The sequence below is a fragment of the Danio aesculapii genome, chromosome 7 (genome assembly GCF_903798145.1).
Source record: "Danio aesculapii chromosome 7, fDanAes4.1, whole genome shotgun sequence".
Taxonomy (NCBI): Eukaryota; Metazoa; Chordata; class Actinopteri; order Cypriniformes; family Danionidae; genus Danio; species Danio aesculapii.
The window spans coordinates 55,643,875-55,663,656 of NC_079441.1; the positions used below are offsets into that span (position 1 = coordinate 55,643,875).

At 34.3% G+C, this 19,782-nt stretch overlaps 1 protein-coding gene across 1 annotated transcript; it reads right to left on the reverse strand.

Annotated features, from left to right (window-relative positions):
- Nucleotides 1–15,129: 15,129 nt before the first annotated feature.
- sox32 (SRY-box transcription factor 32) lies at nucleotides 15,130–16,518 on the reverse strand. The gene is made up of 2 exons (XM_056462959.1): nucleotides 16,206–16,518; nucleotides 15,130–15,740 (listed from the first exon to the last, which is right to left on the reverse strand). Exons 1-2 carry the CDS (start codon nucleotides 16,516–16,518, stop codon nucleotides 15,130–15,132), a joined length of 924 nt encoding a protein of 307 aa, XP_056318934.1.
- Between the last annotated feature and the right edge of the window lie 3,264 nt (nucleotides 16,519–19,782).

Here is a 19,782-nt window from a genome sequence, read left to right on the forward strand (position 1 = left end):
TTTATGTAGGCCTACAGTTCAAAATTCATGTTTACCTGAATAAGCAGTTAGTAAACACAAGTACATCTTATTTTGAACATAATTTATTTTCATCACCAATTATCATAATAGAACAGTTTCTCAAGCAGTTTGTGATGCATTTTGAAAACAGGAGATGAGCCCCTGGTCTAATGCGCCACCTGGCTTGAGAAACCCGTTCTCAAAGACTTATATTTAGTCATTGTTTGGGTTGCACACATATTCTGAATGCCTCAGTAGAATTCAAATGAGTCATTTTAATCTAGATTAATCTAGATTACTTCCCAGATTACAGTTTGATTAATCTAGATAAAATTTTTTTTATCTATGCCCACCTATAGTCCTAAATGATTTCCGTATTACAGTATATTAATCTAGGTTTAAATTGTTATTTTTTCTTTTTTTTTTTTGTAAACTCTCTGACCAATTATTGCACATGAATATCACTTAATAAATAATTGTGTGTCAAATAACTGTGAGAGCAACTTTTGTGTAATGCTTTTCAAGTCTTTCTTACAATATGTAGTGATTTTGTGAAGAAAACAAAAAAAAACTAAAATTAAACAATTTATGACAGCACATTTGGTGGGCTGAGATGGGCTTGTGGAGAAATAACCTCATCCTAGTATCCCTGTTTTATTTTCAAATTTCCCATATTTCCATTAGATTTTTGTAAAAATCTTCTAGTAGAGTTGTGTTTCTGCTAATGTTTAAATAAACCATATGCTTATGCTTGTTTTTTATGTAAATGTAAATGCTTTACTAAAACCTACATTTAACATATGCCTAGTTCCTACTTTTACATTCATACTCATTATACTCCTGAAAGTGTTGGGGTAGAGTTTAGATATGAATATATGCAATTTCCAAGATAACGCTAAGACAGAGCCATTAACATTGTATTGTATGTAAATGTTAAGACCACACGCAGTTAAGGTTATTTGGAGTATAAAAATACCAGCGAGATCAAAGACACACATACTGGCCTCGCTCCACCCACATACACACACTAAACAAACACATAACTTGAGCAGAGGAAGTGCTGAAAGCTGGGATCTAAAATGCATTTTATTATTGCCCTAATTGAAAATCTGATTTCCGAGTAAAACCTGAAATCAAAATAAAAAAAGGTCCTGTACTTACTATACAATAGTAAATTGTGTATAATTAAACTAACTAACCTTAATTAAACATTGCAGGTTAAAGTTAAATGTAACATGAATCTGTTTTGTTCAGTTTGGTGCATACACTAATAAGACTTATTTACAGTTGAAGTCAGAATTATTAGCCCCCCTTTTACATATACACACACACACACATACATATATATATATATATATATATATATATATATATATATATATATATATTTTTTTTTTTTTTTTTTTTTTTTTTCCCAAATTATGTTTAACAGAGCAAGGAAATTTTCACAGTATGTCTGATAATATTTTTTCTTCTGGAGAAATTCTTATTTGTTTTATTTCAGCTAGAATAAAAGCAGTTTTTAATTTTTTTAAAACCCATTTTAAGGTCAATATTATTAGCCCCTTTAAGCTATATATTTTTTTCGGTTGTCTACAGAACAAACCATCATTATACAATGACTTGCCTAATTACCCTAACCTGCCTAGTTAACCTAATTAACCTAGTTAAGCCTTTAAATGTCACTTTAAGCTGTTTAGAAGTGTCTTGAAAAATATCTAGTATAATATTATTTACTGTCATCATGGCAAAGATAAAATAAATCAGAGACTTCAGAAATAAGAAATAAGTTATTAAAACTATTATGTTTAGAAATGTGTTGAAAAAATCTTCTCTCTGTTAAACAGAAATTAGGGAAAAAATAAACAAGGGGCTAATAATTCAGGTGGGCTAATAATTCTGACTTCAACTGTACCTCACTGATCTACCTTCCTGCGTAGTTCATCTGCAACCTTGATCAAACATACCTGTCTTTAATTATCATATGCTTCTTCAGATTCATCCAACCCAGGCTTAATCTGATTATGTACCCCAATATACATTTCTGGAATGGGCCAAATACATCCCAGGAGCTACCTTTTTTTTTTTTTTTTTTTTATTGTATGCCCATATTCACAAAACATTAACATCAAAATGTTTTAACATTAAAGAGAATGTACAGTCTTGAGAGTGAAAGTAACAGAGAAATTAATGTAAAAAAAATATATAAATAAATAGGTGAAGAATAATTAAAAGTACAATTACATCATCTTAGAGTAGTCTTTAAGTGTAGGTTATAACAAAGAGTGTAAATGAATGTCAAGGATGTTGTATTAACTTAAGAGAGCTCTTTTATGTACTCCCAAAGGGGAGACCAAATTGACCAAAATCTATCAGATTTTTCATGTTTGTCATAGGTAAGTTTTTCTAATGGTAGCCATGTAGCAATCTGTGATATCCACATTTTAAAAGATGGAGCTTGTGATGCAGACCAGAGTAGCAAAATACATTTTTTAGCTAAATATACCGATACAATAAATAACTGGAATGCATCTTTTTTAAACAGATTATTTGCATTAAGATTCAATAAGTACAGAGCTGGGGTCATGTCAAAATTAAGCTTAAGAATATTTTCCAGTACCTTATGTATTTTCTTCCAGAATGGCAAAATTTTGTCACAGTCCCAAAAACTATGAATGAATGTACCTTTATCTTTTTTACATTTAAAACACAGGTCTGTGGCATTGGCAAACATTTTCTTAATACGTATTGGAGTAAAGTAGATCCTATTAAAAAATTTAAAATTAAGCTCATGGATCCCAAGAGAGGTACACTTCGGATATATATTATCACATACAATTTTCCAGTCATTTTCTTCAATAGTTTGACCAATATCCTTCTCCCAAACATCTTTAAGTCCTAGCCAGGCAGAAGTGCAATTGTTAGACAAAGTGTCATAAATCCTTGTTATTAATCCTTTTAAACAAGCTGAATTCAGTAAAAAATATTCAATCTCTGTTGTTTTGGATCTCAGCTCTCCTTTGTCCAACTTTGGTTTTAAAAAATGTCGTAATTGTAGATATTTATAAAAATTGGATTTTGGAACGTTATATTGATCTACAATCTGTTGGAAAGATTTTATGGTGCCTTCTGAAAGTAAGCAAGATATTTGAGAGATGCCCAGTTCCCGCCATGCTGAAAAAACAGTGTTTTGCAATGTTAAAGGCATATCAGGATTGAAAGAAAGTGGGGAGAACAGGGAGAAAGGGGTGGAGATTCCTATATGTGTCTTTACATCTTTCCAAGTTCTAAGAGTATTTGATATGATAAAATGTTCAGAAATCTTTTTTAGTTTAATATAATTCTTAACAAATGGTAAATATTTAATTGGTAAAGGGGAGCAAGCTGTTTCTTCCATTTTAAACCAAATAGAGTTAGTCCTCTCATTACACCAGCTAATCATGTTTTTTATTTGGGCTGCCCAATAATACAACTGGAGATTTGGCAAGCCTATTCCACCCCTGTCTTTAGGCTTCATTAATTTAGAAATTTTAATACGCGGTCTTTTATTGTTCCAGATAAACTTTGAGATGTGTTTATTAAGATCTTTGAAAAATGAATTTGCTAAGTAGCTCGGTATGGACTGGAATAAATATAAGAATTTAGGAAGTACATTCATTTTTATTACATTTATTCTTCCTAGAAATGAGATTGGGAGTGAACACCATGTTTTCAGATTAAGTTTGAGTTTTTCTATAAGAGGTGTATAATTATGTTTAACAAGGTCTTTAAGTGAAGATGTGACATGGATTCCTAGATATCTAAAGCCAGTTTCTGATAATTTGAATGGGGAAATTAATTTTATATGTTCCAAAGAAGGGGTGTTTAAGGGTAAAGCTATGGATTTGGAAAGATTTATTCTGTAACCAGATAAACTACTGTAGTGTGAGATGCATTCCAGCAATGCTGGAATAGACTGCTCTGGTTTGGACATAAATATGAGCACATCATCTGCATAAAGTGAGGTACGATGATCTTCCCCTCCTATTAAAATACCGTGGAAATTTCGGTTTTGTCTGATGATTTCTGCTAGGGGTTCGATAACTAAAGCGAAAAGCAAAGGTGAAAGAGGACAGCCCTGCCTCGTCCCTCTTCCTATGCGAAATGGAGTCGAAGTGAGACCATTTGTAACTACTGTTGCTTTTAGATCAGAGTAAAGCAACTGGATCCACTTAATAAAATTATTTCCCAGATTAAATTTATCAAGAGTCGCAAATAAGAAGTCCCACTCGACTCTGTCAAAAGCTTTATCGGCGTCAAGGGAGAGAACAAGTGCTGGGTGTCCCTCACCCTGGACAAAATTAATAACATTTAAGAGTCTGCGTATATTATCTGTTCCATAACGTGATTTTATGAAACCTGTTTGGTCTGGCTTAATTAACTTTGGGAGCATACTCTCTAATCTACATGCCAAAACCTTTGCTAGTATTTTAGAATCTGTATTAAGTAGACTAATTGGTCTGTATGATGCACAATCTTGGGGATCTTTATCTTTCTTAAGTATTACACAGATGTTTGCTGTTTTCCAAGTTTCAGGAATCGTGCCTTGATCTAAGATATTTTGTAAAGCTGGAACCAAAATGTTAGAAAGTTCAGGCCAGAATGATTTATAAAATTCTGAGGGGAAACCATCAGGTCCTGGCGATTTGTTGGATGACATTGATTGTATCGCAGCTAGGACCTCTTCTGGAGTTATAGGCGAATTAAGATAATCTCTATCTTTATCTGAAATAATTGGAAGAAAAATATTATTGAAAAAAGTTTGAATTTGTAGTTGTGAAGCACTGTCTTGTGAGCTATAGAGTGATTCATAGTAGGATCGGAATGTGTTATTTATAATGGCAGAGTCATATGTAGAGGTACCATTTGACATCTTTAGGGATTTGATTGTTCGTTCTGATTGTTCCTTTTTAATCTGATATGCTAACAATCGGCCAGGTTTGTTTGCATTCTCATAATAATTCTGTTTGGAAAGAAAAATTAGTTTTTTTATATGATTAGTGTGATCAAGGTTAAGTTTAGCCCTAGCATGACATAAAGTAGACCAGTTTGATTGAGTGGGGTTACTGCTATGTAGATGTTCAAGTCTTTTGACCTCTTTTTCTAAATCTTGTCGTTTAGCTATGAGAGCTTTCTTATGCGCAGCAGTATAAGAAATAATATATCCCCGAATTGTGGCCTTGGCTGCATCCCACATTATTGTGGGAGAGACAGGTGAATTTTTATTATCTGACCAATAATTCTGTATTGATTCCCGTACAATATTACAAAATTTGGGGTCCAATAACAAAGAAGAGTTTAATTTCCAGGTCTTGTTTTTTGTTTTGGGGATTTCTAATTTAATATCTAATTGAACTGGAGCGTGGTCTGAAATGGTAATTGAACCGATTTGACTAAAAGATGCAAGATTAAAATAGGTGTTTGGAATAAAAATATAATCAATTCTTGAATACGAACAATGTGGGTTAGAATAAAATGTATAGTCTCTAGTAGTAGGGTTTAATTCTCTCCAACTATCAATTAGGCCAATTTCTTTACATAATTTTTTAAGTACCAAAGAGGATTTAGGATTAACTATAGTTCCTGATGAAGATCTGTCTAGTCTTTCATCTATCACACAATTAAAATCTCCAGCACAGATCCCCAGTCCTGTGCAGTGTTCATTAAATAAAAAAATGATTTTAGACATAAATTTGGGAGAATCTTCATTGGGCGCATAGACATTCATCATTGTGATGTGCTGCCCATGCAAAAGGCCAGTGACCAAAATGAATCTACCTTCAGGATCTCTAATTTGTTTTTTTAAAATAAATGGCAAGTGTTTATTAATTAAAATAGCTGTACCTCTTTTCCTGGGATTATTTATGCATGAAGAATAATACACTTGACCCACCCAATCTCGTTTCAATTTTAAATGTTCACTATCCGATAGGTGTGTTTCCTGAAGCATCGCCACTTTAACTTTTTCCTTTTTTAAAAAAGTTAAAACTTTTTTCCTTTTAATCACATGTCCTAATCCTTTGACATTCCATGTTATAAATTTAGTCGAACTCTCCATTACCACAAGATGTAAAAGAAAATAAAAAGTAGACTGTAGTTTTCTTCATGAAAATAATACAATAACAGAATATGATGGGCAAATTTGTAACCTTAAAGAACAGCAAAAAACGAAAAAACAACTCCCTCTCCCCCACCCCAGGCTCTGTCCCCAAATGACAGTGCCATCTAAATCCCCCTAAACCTAGGTCTCTGTACCTCATTGGGCTCAGGTAAAGAAAAATTATACCTGCTACCAACATAAGGTTCAGGATCATATTTGAGAGACACTTGCCTCACATTAATCTGCTCCAATAAAGCAAATATAATCTCGGAGTACCCATACAGCGAGAAGAGAAAAAAAAAGTTGAAAAAAAGAAAGAAAAAAAAATGAAACATTTGTTTTCATTGAAACAAAAATGACAAGAAAAAAGTGATTAGTCTGTTATATGAATTAACAGTCACATCTGTCATTCAAAATAGAAATGGTGTATGAGAATCCGGATGAAATTAAGTCACTACTCCTCCAAATATAACTCAGATGAAAAAATAATTAAGAATCCCGTCTCCTTCACTTATCTTGCAAAGTCTCAATGAACTCCTCCACCGCGGCCGGAGTGTTAAACGTACGAAGTTCCGAGCCGAAAAGACAGCGCAGCTTGGCCGGGTACGCAAATCCACGGAACATTTTGCGATCTATCAGAATCTTCCTCACAGCATCGAATTCTTTTCGTTTCCTCATCACCTCCACCGATAGATCTTGAAAGAAGCGCACCTGTTTGCCTTCGTGAGTAATATACCTTTTTTTCAGGGCTGCTTGTATAATGCGCTCTTTATCCGCGTAGCGTAGAAGTCTGACAAGTACGCTTCGTGGTGGGTCACTGCCTCCTGGAACAGGTCCAAGCGATCGGTGCGCTCTCTCAATCTCCAGCCTGAGATCAAAAGAAAGATCGAGCCATTTTGGTATCATTTCCATCAGGAATTGAGCTAGCGGGGTAGAGCCCTCCGCTTTCTCGGGTAAACCGACGATTCGCAGATTCTTACGTCTTCCTCGGTTTTCTAAGTCGTCCACTTTAGCTTGACGTCGAGTCACTGTTTTCGTCAAAGTAGATAGTTCCCTTTCGCGGGTCTGCAGAACGTCTTCTGTGGTAGAGATCCTATTTTCGGTTTCCGTAACACGAGAGTCAATTGAAGACACTCTTTGTGACAAATTAGATAAAGTTTCGTGAACGACAGATACTGAATTCGATATAGCATCGAGACGACTTTCAATAGTGTCGAAACGTCCATCTATATTCCCCAATTGGGTACTTAGTGATCGTATTTCATTCAGAACTGGGTCCGTTTGCTCTACCGAGGTCGAGGCCGAGGCCGAGGCCGAGGTCGTTTCTGCTGACGTATTTTGTTTCTTCTTTTTCTGCGATCGCGAAGAAGAGAAAAGTGGAAAATCCTGGGTCTCGGGCATGTTCTTTGGATGTTAAGCGTTTAAATTAGGGAATTCTCTTACTCAGATTGAGGAGGGTAGCGATTTATTAAGTAATAAGGAGCGGAGCTACAGTTTAGGCTGCCATCTTCTCCAGCGTCCGCGAGCGCCCCCCAGGAGCTACCTTTTAACAGTTCTTGCTTAAATCCACCAGAGGCCGCTGTCAACTGACTGACTGACCAACCAATGCCCCCACCCTCCCCCTTCCATAAACCAAACCGACAGTGTTTTAAAAAGCAATCCAGAAAAAAAAGAAAAGCCCTTGCGGCAGCCTGATTTTTACTACATTTTCACCTTGTTATTTACTTGTTTGTTTTATTGTTTGGCTTTTATTTTTGTCTTACCTGCTTTCTGGAACCATTCTTTGCTAGACACGAACCCTGTCAACACAGTCAGCTCTGCGTCTCAAATCCTCTGATGTACGCGATGAGGCACTGGACAAACTGGTAACAGCAGAAAATCCGTCCATGCAGAGGTAAACGGCCAGCTGGTAAGTGAGAAAATGAAAGGCACAGTACCGCCCTGTAGCGTTGGTTTTAAAGACTAAATGAAGCCATACGTTCCTCTGGCTACATAATTCAAAATCTCTAGAAATGTATATAGGGCTACGTTTTTAGAATGAGGCTATGTTGGATTTTTCAGAGTTGGTTTAGTTTCATCAGAGTTGAAGCTGAACTCTGCAGGAAGGTAGATCTCCAGCAACATGATTTGGCACCCCTGGCTTATAGTGTGTCCCAAAAAATAGGTTGAAAGTGTATTCCAAAATATTCCTGGTTGATACTATTTCCAGTAGATTTTTTGATATTTGTACACAATGGCAAATCATCATGAGTCTTCAGTCAGTAATTGCATGAACAGTACTGCCAACCAGTTCACTTTGTTTATGACAATCCCAAGAGTCATAAATAATCTATTATTACCAAATTAGTTTATGTGTTTAACAGATACTTAACTAGAGAAAGGTTTTGGAGTAGAGCTGCATGATAAATTGAATTGAATTCGACACTGTGATTTAAAAGCTGCAATTCACCTGCACATCTTGTCCGGGAAGCACAGCTCTGTGATCAGTAGTAAATCTCCTCTGAAGGGCGCTCTTATGCAGAAACAGCAAAGAAGAGGGGAAATGAAAACTCTTTTATTGATTCAACTTGACTACTAATCACACAACTGCGGGATCATCTCACAGAAGGATTAATTTAGACTGAAATCCACTTTGAAAGTCTATTTTAGACACTTCTGCTTAGTCACGGATTTTTCAGGGGTTGCCACAGCAGAATGAATTGTTCAAATGTGTTATGCAGCAAATGACCTTCCAGCTGCAAACCAGCACTGAGAGTATCCTAACGTGTGAACCCCCAGTGCTGGAAAACACCCATACACTCTCTCGTTCTCACACACACACACAAACGCACACACACACACACACACACACACACACACACACACACACGCACACACACACACACACACACACACACACACACAATGTGACTGATTTACTTCTATTCATTTGGACTGTAGGGTAAACCGGGCACCTGTTTTCCCACACGAACACTAGCAGAACATACAAACTCCACACAGAAATGTCAACTAGCCCAGCTGGGACTCGAACCAGTGACCTTCTTGCTGTGAGGAGGCAGTGCTAACCACTGAGCCTTTAATCGGCCAAAAATGAAAAATAAAACATGCCACAATCACATGCCACATAACATAATGCCCCTCTTGGTCTTACTTTACTAGTTACAGACAGAATTAAACAGTCAAAAGGTTTTGACGTTTTGACGTGTCATTATTACATCAAAAGTAGCGCACATGCACTCTAAAGTTTAGATTTTGAATATACCAGCATGCACACAGCAGCCATGCTTACATTAAAATATACATTGTATATACAGTTGAAGTCAGAATTATTAGCCTCCCTGTTTATGTTTTCCCCAATTTCTGCTTAAAGGAGAGATTTTTTCAACACATTTCTAAACATAATAGTTTTAATAACTCATTTCTGATAACTGATTTATTTTATCTTTGCCATGATGACAGTAAATAATATTTTACTACATATTTTTCAAGACACTTCTATACAGCTTACAGTGACATTTAAATACTTAACTAGGTTAATTAGGTTAACTAGGCAAGTTATTGTATAACGATGGTTTGTTCTGTAGACTATCGAAAAAAAATTAGCTTAAAGGGGCTAATAATTTTGACCCTAAAATTAACTTTAAAAAATTAAAAACTGCTTTTTTATTTGCTGACAAAGACTTTTTGCAGAAAAAAGACTTTCTCCAGAAGAAAAAAATTTTATCAGACATACTGTGAAAATTTCCTTGCTCTGTTAAACATAATTTGGGAAAAGAAAAAAATCAAAGGGGGTCTATAATAATTCTGACTTCAACTGTACATTGTAATTTCTAAGGCTGGTCACTTAAATGCACTGTCAGATTTATCTGGTAATTAGACTTAAAAATGCCCTGCATTTCAGGCAATCAAGTTTTTATTTTATTTTGCTTTATTCAGTAGACAAGTGTAACATCCCAATAGCAAAAACTACAGCAACAACAACAAAGTCCTTGAAATCTTAAAATCTTTAACCCAGACGTTTTTTTCCTGCTAATATTTTGTAGTTTTTGTCATTTCAGGCTTTAGCAAATTTCTCATCAAAGTCAATGTGACATCATAATCAATGTTCAGTTTAAGTCATCACCTGCAGGCTATATGGAATGTCAAATTTCACACTGTAGTACAGCCAGCAACATATTAATAAATGCCATCATGTAACAAACTTGCTAAGCTAGCAATGCTAAGCTAAATCCTAAAGCATCCAACTAAGCACCACAAAAGACAAAGTACAAGTCGGTCCAAGTCCTTGACCGAACACATCTATTCTGTTGAGGCCATAATAGGAAGTGTAATACATCTAAATAACTTCTGAAGATTTCTTCCATATCAAGTGATAAGACCAGCCTGATCTCATGAGAAAACGTAAGTATTTTACGTTTTGTCTGTTTAGTGGCTAATTTGTACGAACTCGTACAAGTTCAGTCATACGAAATTGTACAATTTTAAAAAGGAGGCGTGGCACCTAACCCCACCCCTAAACCCAACCATCATTGGGGGATGAGAAAATCATACTAAATTGTATGAATTAGATCGTATGAATTCATACAAATTAGCCACTAAATCAAAATTGGCGTGAGATTGTGTTGCATTAGACACAATGATCATTAAGAGGCCACTCTAAATTGTGATTCTGTTCAGATATCTTTCTTTCTCATTTCCCTTTTTCAAAATACTTTAAAAAAAATAATAATTATACATACTGAATATTCCACTAAAGTAACTTTTACACTTTTGAAGTGTTCTTGGAATGCTGGAGTGGTCAGCTTATCAGAACAGGATAATTTCTGAGAAGGAAAATTCCATATTTTGAACAAATATTACAACAGCTTTGCCAGTTCAGAATCAATATTACACATTCCAGAGTGTATACAGTGTGCATCATTTATAGTGCAATGATTGCTTAATTTTGAATAAATTCATCCTGATTAAATAAACGTTTTAACACTTTTAGGTCACTAAATGAATATCTTTTTGCATGAAACTAAAACTGCATGAAAAAATGAAATGCTAATTGCACTAGACTCACATTAAACATTTATTATAAATTTATTTTATTTCAGTGACATTTTTGCAACCTTGCACCTTTAGACTATTTTTGAATGCTATAATTCTTTCTCCATGTCAAACTGTCTTACAGGACTACGCCTTTAAAATCACTGTACTCACTGAACATAAAAAATGGATAAAAAGCAACTCCACCACCAACATTATAGGTCTTAGAGAAATATAATCTGGTAACAAATTATTTTGAGGTGTACTAGTTACACATTAGCACTACTTTACTAATAGCAATACATCACACATAAAGCCATGCAACTAAACATAAACCTCATCCTATTCGTAATCCTATGGTAAGATCATAGTTATTAATATTATACATTGTACAATAAAATGTAATCCATAATCTTTGAAGCATTATTTTCACAGTTTCGTCAAATGTATTTTTGTACATAGTTTGTACCATCTGTGAATGTTATTTTTTGCTTGAAATAGAGTTTTTTTTTTTTTTTTTTTTTTTACTATCAGGTGCTCCTTTGAAGTTAAATTCATAGATGATATGATCTATTTATTAGTATTTAAACAATTAAATATACAAGGGCATAAATTCCAACTGGAGTGATTAAAACAGGTTTCCCATAATTCTTGGAAGTATTTAAAAGTATTCCATATGGATTCAAGATCTGGGAAGTGCTTAAAAACAAACATATGTCCTTGAAAGTACTTGAATTAAATTTAAAAATTAAATTTATGTATGGTTTTATTTCAACAATTGTACTGAATTGTCAAAAACAGAACAAACAAACAAAACAACTTAATAATTCTCAAATTAACAATCTTAATATTGTATATTGAATATTGTACAATAACACTGACAAATAAGTAATCACAATATCACCAGTACTGAATTCAACAAATTTTATAAGTTCTTTGAACATGAAAAGTGCAAGTGAAATATTATGTACAGTAAGGATTTTATGGCACTCCATACACTCATGGTATGAATTACAAAAGTACTTGGTTTATAATTAATGGTGCTTTAAAAAGTCCTTGAAAGTCATTGAATCTGGTGTCCATAAAAGTGTGGGAACCCTGTTAAAATGACATGCCTTGAATAGCTGCTTTAGTAATATTTTCGGGTTGGGATTGTAGTTAAAACAACATAAAAATCTGTTTATATATATATATATATATATATATATATATATATATATATATATATATATATATATATATATATATATATTTATATACGCCAATGCCAATATATATAGAGCCTCGTCTCAGTTGGCATTTCTGTGTGGAGTTTGCATGTTCTTCCTGCGTTCGCGTGGGTTTCCTCCGGGTGCTCCGGTTTCCCCCACAGTCCAAAGACATGCGGTATATATATATATATATATATATATATATATATATATATATATATATATATATATATATATATATATATATATATATATATATATATATATATATATATATATATATATATATATATAGTTAAAGTTAAAATTATTAGCCCCCCTGAATTTTTAACCCCCCTGTTTATTTTTTTCCCAAATTTCTTTTTAACTGAGAAAAGATTTTTTTCAACACATTTCTAAACATAATAGTTTTAATAACTTGTTTCTAATAACTGATTTATTTTATCTTTGCCATAATGACAGTAAATAATATTTTACTAGATATTTTTCAAGATACTCCTATACAGCTTAAAGTGACATTTAAAGGTTTAACTAGGTTAATTAGGTTAACTAGGCAGATTAGGGTAATTAGGCAGGTTATTGTATAACGATGGTTTGTTCTGTAGACTATCGAAAAACAATATAGCTTAAATGGGCTAAAAATATTAACCTTAAAATGTTTTTTTAAAAATTAAAAACTGCTTTTATTCTAGCCAAAATAAAACAAATAAGACTTTCTCCAGAAGAAAAAAATATTATCAGACATACTGTGAAAAATTTCCTTGCACTGTTAAACATCATTTGGGAACTATTTAAAACAAGAAAAATAAATCAAAGGGGGGCTAATAATTCTGACTTTAACTATATATATACACACACAAGAGTAAAGAATGTCAGGTTACATTTAATTTTTTCAGTGGGTAGCACTGTCACCTCACAATAAGAAATTCGCTGGTTCGAGCCTTGGCTGGGTAACTTTGCATTTCTGTGTGGAGTTTGCATGTTCTTCCTGTGTTTGCTTGGGTTTCCTCCGGGTGCTCCGGATAAGTTGGCAGTTCATTTCGCTGTGGCGACCCCTTATAATAAAGGAACTACGCCGAAAAGAAAATGAATGAATGAAAGTTACTTTCATGAGTTTCATGGGTGCGCACAACAGTAAGGTCATACAGAAGCTTCAGTTTTAGGACCACAGTTTTAGGACCGCATAATATTGGTGACAGCGCCATCTAGGGGGGAAACGTCAGTTAATGAATGAACGAACGATCGAAGTAATGAATATAATGCAATAATGCAGTTTCAGCGAGAAGATTAAAAAAGTTTAAAGGAAGATTATGACTTTCCAAATTTAATTGACAATAAATGTAAATCTGGATACAGGGAGCTGCAGTACATCTGCAGTTATTTTTAGAATACTTCTGGATTAATTTGAGATGATTTAGATTAAAAAGGATATTTACTAAATAGAAATTGCTTTAATCTGTTAAAGGAAATACCGTAAGAAATGTTTCAATATTAAAACGATCATGTCATATAACCATTTACTCTTTTAAATTTAAATAAATGTGGGTATAATTAAATGTTCAGTTACTAGAAATTTCGATTGCTAGCTGCTGCTACAGGGCAAAATTACCAATAATTGTTTATGAAACCAAATATAAACTATTTATTATGTTATAAAATAAATAAATGAATACACTTTGTTGTTTTATGTGACAATAAATAATAACTTATAAGATACAAATAAATGAAAAGTTAAAAAGGGACAAAAACTGTTAGTTTGACTTGAGCTGTATCAATGATGAACAAATTTCCATTGCAGGCAATGGATTCAAAGAGTAGGACTTCTATATATGACTGCCCTGTGTTTTCTAACGAAGCAGCATAGAGCACTTTTGCAGTGAACATGTAGAACTAAAATCATAATCAGTGCAGGTTTTCTGACTTAGGGATAAACCTTCAAGATTTTACATGACACTCCAGTAAAAAACTGGGTAAAGTGGATGAAAATACTCATGATAATGTGAAAGGGCTACACATGAATGTGTGCTTGGTTGATCTTATAGCCATTAAATTACAAATCAGCATTAATTCACAGAGTCTAACTCTCCACCCGTTTAATCACAATACAGAAATGTCTGTTTAAAACCAAGAAGATTAAAGGAAAACTATACACTGCATCAAATTCACATTGCTACATGTGAATATTTTTATTTGGGGCCTAGGACAACATATTTTTGTTTTGTAATAGGCTACAATTCAAAAAATAGTATTAGGCATATTAAGTAAGTCAGGAAAATAGTGTCTCCACTTTGGACTTTTTTATTGGTGGGACTGTTGCCTGGAAAATGTTTAATAAGACTGTGGGTTATGATTGCCAAGTTGCATTCAGCTATTTAATTTATAAGTAGTATTATTGTCATTGTTTAATAATATTAGTTGTTTTTTATAAATAATATTTATTGATTAATTGATTTTTCAAACAACAATTGAAAGAATTAAAGTGATGTAATATTGACATAATATTTTATTTACATCATTTGAAAGATGATGTCACAAGTAAAAAAATCTATATATACAAACTGAAGTCAAGTTAACAACATGACCATTACATTTACTCTATCAGCAAATAATTTGCATTAGATATTATAAATAATCTCTGTTTATCATACAAATGTGTTAAAGTAAGAATTTGTTTCAGTCAAAAAACAAAATCAGCAGCAGTCTAGATGGAAGCAGCAATCATCATTCAAGTGTTCATCAAATGGGTTCTCACTCTTTGCTGTGGTCCAGAGTCTGTGCTGGATTAAGGTACTGGTCAAATTCACTGCGGTCAAGCTGGTCCAGCATGTCTGATCTCACCTGTTCTAAATAAAACTCCAGAGAAGGTCCACCCAAACACAGCACGCACGCACAACCGTCCTTTCCCCACCTATCATGGAGCTCCACTGCGCTCTGCTGGACAGAATGCTGTGAATACAATAGTGACTCTGGGTAAGCAGACAGCGGCAGATGCACAGAAGACAAATTCAGTGAAGTCGCACCACCATGAAACACGTTTCCACTTGATGATGTTGCCTCGAAGCGGTATGATGAAGAGTGGCTTTCAAATGAAAGCCCATTGTGGGGAAGCCTATAGGAGTTTAATTGGTTGTATGGCCGTTGTGGGGCTTGACCTTGAAACATGTAGCTGAGATCAAAGGTGGCATTTGGAGAGCTGACGTTCTCGCTTGAAGGCATCTTGCTGCCCCGCTTGTTGCACTTTCGTCGACGGGGCCGGTATTTGTAGTTGGGATAGTCAATGGTATGCTGGATCCGTAGTCTTTCTGCTTCTTGCATGTAAGGACGCTTCTCTGCCAGAGACATCGCTTTCCATGTCTTGCCTATAAAATAACAACACGAAACGTTTTAGTTTAAACAAATAGGATCATTGTTATTAGAACTTAATCAAATAGCAAAACAGTACCAGCTATTTTTCTTGTCTTAAAAGGATAGTTAATTCACCCCAATATGAAAAAATGACAATTTATTATGCTCATCCTTCACTTGTTTCTTGTTTTACAGTTTCTTTCTTCTGTTGAACACAAAGGAAGAAGAATGTGGGAAAGCAGAAGCCATTGACCTTCATGGTATTTTTGTTCCTACTTTGGATTTGAACATTCTTCAGAATATCTTATTTTGTGTTCAACAGAAGAAAGACATTCATAAAAGTTTCGAACCACTTGATTGTACATGTTTTTGTGTGTGTGTGAGCAATGCTTAAACAATGTAGCCTTCACTGCGCATCAATCCTGGCCTGATAGACAGGATGCTTTAAATAAAGCTTAAATAAAACTTTATCGACTTACCAAGTATTTTGCTGAGGTCGGTGTTCTCCAGGTCCGGGTTTAGCTGCGCAAGGCGTCTGCGCTCCTCTTTCGTCCAGATGATGAACGCGTTTAAAGGGCGTCTTACTCGAGTTTCCACGGGCGCTTTCGCTTCGGGACTTGAGCAGCTGGATTCAGACCCGATGGACACCGGGCTTGATGGACCCGACGCGGGGCAGTGGGGCGTCCTGCGCTGTTCGTCGTTCTGATGTTGCAAGTAGTGGTACTGCTGAATTTCTGGCATCATTGGGGTGGGTCTCATTTCAAGTTCAGGGAGCATCCGGTCGAGATACATGCTGTTCTGCTTCCGATGAGAAGTTCGTCCTGGTCCAGCTCAAAGATCGGGGCTTTAAAAGGGTCGTGAACCAATGGGGGCATGGAGGAGTGGATTAAAGGTGTGAAGCGCGAGAAGTTTCACCTTGGTGATAAAACTTGTCTCCGCTGCGAACGAAAATAATAATAATAATAATAATAATAATAATAATAATAATAATAATAATAACAATAAAAATAACAATACCATCATTTTATAAATCAATAGTCCACATAAACATATTTTAGAACCAACTTAGTTAAATTAAACTGATTATTGACTGACTATTTTTCTACAGGATGAATCAAAGTGTAAAAAAGCAGTGAATGAATGTTGGTTGAAATTGCTGTTTGCTTGCTTAGTCCCAATCTGACTGACATTAAGTACCTGAATTTATTATTAACTTTTTAATTTACACGGTTCGTTCCTCTGTGGAGGCCCTTAAAGCAGGGGCTGAACCGGATACTGAGGGATTGTTTGTGTTTATTTAGCATTTAATTAAAAAAAAAGCACAGCTTTTCAACTTTTTTAAAAGAGACGGGAGAAAATTACTCTCGCATAGAGTAGCCCATTAAATCACAGCATCAGAGTACGTGCTGCTTTGACCCTTCTACAGATAAACTCATGTTTAGCTACGCCTACAGGACACAGGACACTGCACTGACACGAATAAATCGAGAAATCTCACTTTAACCCTTCGTAAAATATTTGTTCTCTAGTAGGCTATTGTAGCCTAGAGGGATGTTTTGATAAAGTGACGGTATGCCAAAGTCCTTGATAATTAATTTTTATCAAAATTAACAGCTTAGTTATTTATTCTTTACATAAATAAAGAAGTAGGCAGCTGTTTCCCTTTCTTATTAATCAATTTTTACCTTTTACTTTTTCTTTTATTATTTTCTTCTTTCTTATGTTTCTCATTATCACGAAATAAATGTCCAACAGCGCATGTTTTTTTTTTTTTCAGTTTCTGAGTACAAGCCTAATTTAGAGGAAAAAACCACAACCAAATTATGTGTTTGGGTTTAATATAGGTTAAAATAAAAATCAATGTATCCATCTGTAGGCACTTCGACTGCATGTTGTGGAATTCTCTGTTGATAGAATAAGATATTTATCGTGCTGCCTATTAAAAAAAATCACTGTAAAAAATCATTGAGCTACAATTTTACTATTACAACAGTACCAAAAAAGTGGGATGGGGTTCATATGTTTGATAAACATTTTCAGATAAACATTATGTTTTATTTTACATTTATTTCACATTTTAATAATTTTAATAAATTGATTTCCTTCCACGTTAAAACATCAGGTTTTATCCTTGTAAAAACCAAGTGACCAGAAGTAAAACAAGAAGAACATAGCCTACACACTGTAAAAATGCTGGTACAATTCCTTCGTGTTGTCCCAAGAAAAATCAATTAAGTTACCTTGATCGTTTTTACAAATTCAAGTGGATCGAACATAAAACATTTAAGTTAATAAGTAGTTTGAACAAGTAACAAAATTATTTTTGAGTTTTGAGTGCATAGTGAGTTTAACTCTCAAAACTTTTAACCCTTTTCATTTTTAGACTTTCAGAAAAAAAAGTAATTCTGCATGGAGAGAGAGAGAGAGAGAGAGAGAGAGAGAGAGAGAGAGAGAGAGAGAGAGAGAGAGAGAGAGAGAGAGAGGTATCATTTATTAATTGGCTACACTTAAAATACATAAGAGCACACTGAAAAAAATTATTCAGTGATGATTCCTTGGATTTACAATTTTTTAAAGGTAAGTGCTTGTAAACAATTTATTTTTGCTGAATTTAAACAAACAAATTTAGTTTGACATTACTAAATTTGTTTTGTTTGTTTAAATTCAACACATAAATTGTTTGCAACAATTTTGCAGACCTCATTTTTCAGTGCAGCTGGCTTAAATTTTCAACAACAGGCAACACAGCTCACAGACTTGCCTCTGCAGTCTGGTGCACCTGTTGTGCCCGTGTGTTGTGAGAGATACGAGCTGAATGAATATCCAAGAGCAGTCAGCTATTGCAGCCGTAATAGAATCATGAAAAGCTTTGACACCTTGATTAAACACAGACTCGTCTGATCAGAAATAGTCGCGCAGTTAATTCAATGACTGCAGTGATCAAAGTTTAGATTTTATCTTGCGGTCTGGCTCATGGCGCAGCAGCGAAACCCGTGGCCTGGCTTTGACAAAGCTAAGAGAGGGCTGGTCGTTAATCGATACGATCTGAGCATAATGCATGTTAGACAGTCTAATGATACTGAGGTTAATCGAATTGAAGTCGAGCGTCTTGTTTTATCATTTGCCTCACGAGACCTACATGATTGAGTATTTGTTAATTGGAGACTAATTCGATCTTCTGATGATTATGATGAAAAGCTGTTCAGTTTTGCTTATCTTGAAGGTAAAACCACATTATACCAGAACAGCATGACAATAAGACCAATAAGAATAATAGAAATAATATAAACGCAAGTTATGGGAATTTTTTTTTTGTTGGAGTTGAACGAAAACCTACAAATCTTAAACACACGTTGGTCATTTAGCCTAATTTAGTTGCTCTATATTTTAACTGCGGCTTCAAAGTCCAATTGAATTAAGAATCGACATAAAAAAGCACGAAAAGTAAAAAAATAAAAACCCTAAAATGGACAACCTTCTGTCTTTAGATGCCAAAATGGGAATACACTTTGCAGAATGCAGAATTTACATATGAATAGTGCGAAATGACACTTTACCAATAAACATGCGTCTTTTGTGTCTTAATGCTTACACTAATAAATGATTCCTTTTTTCAGTAAACCTTGGTCACACTCTTTTAAACTGTTAGATTTACTAGTGGAATCCACATCGGAGCATAAAAAAGTGTGACTGTGCTGTAGTTAAGTGATAATGGTGTTAGTTAATTAGTTTGAGCGACTCAGCGTGATTACAATAATGTTAGTTTCGGTTGTTTTCCGTAGTCCAAAAAATAAAATAAAAAAAAGAAATAAAAAAGAAAAAGAAAAAATAATAATTGTAATTGTTTAAAGCTTAAAAGCACTGTTTTTTTCAGCCTCCAACACATTTATAAAAGACAAAATACCTTATTAGCTAATATTTTATTTTGTTTTTGTTTTAATTTATGGTTATTTGGGTTCGCAGGTGTATAGCAAATGTAACCTCGGACCACAAAAGTCGCAATAACCAAAATACTCTCAATGAAAAATTTTATATAAATTTTTATGATTTTTATGA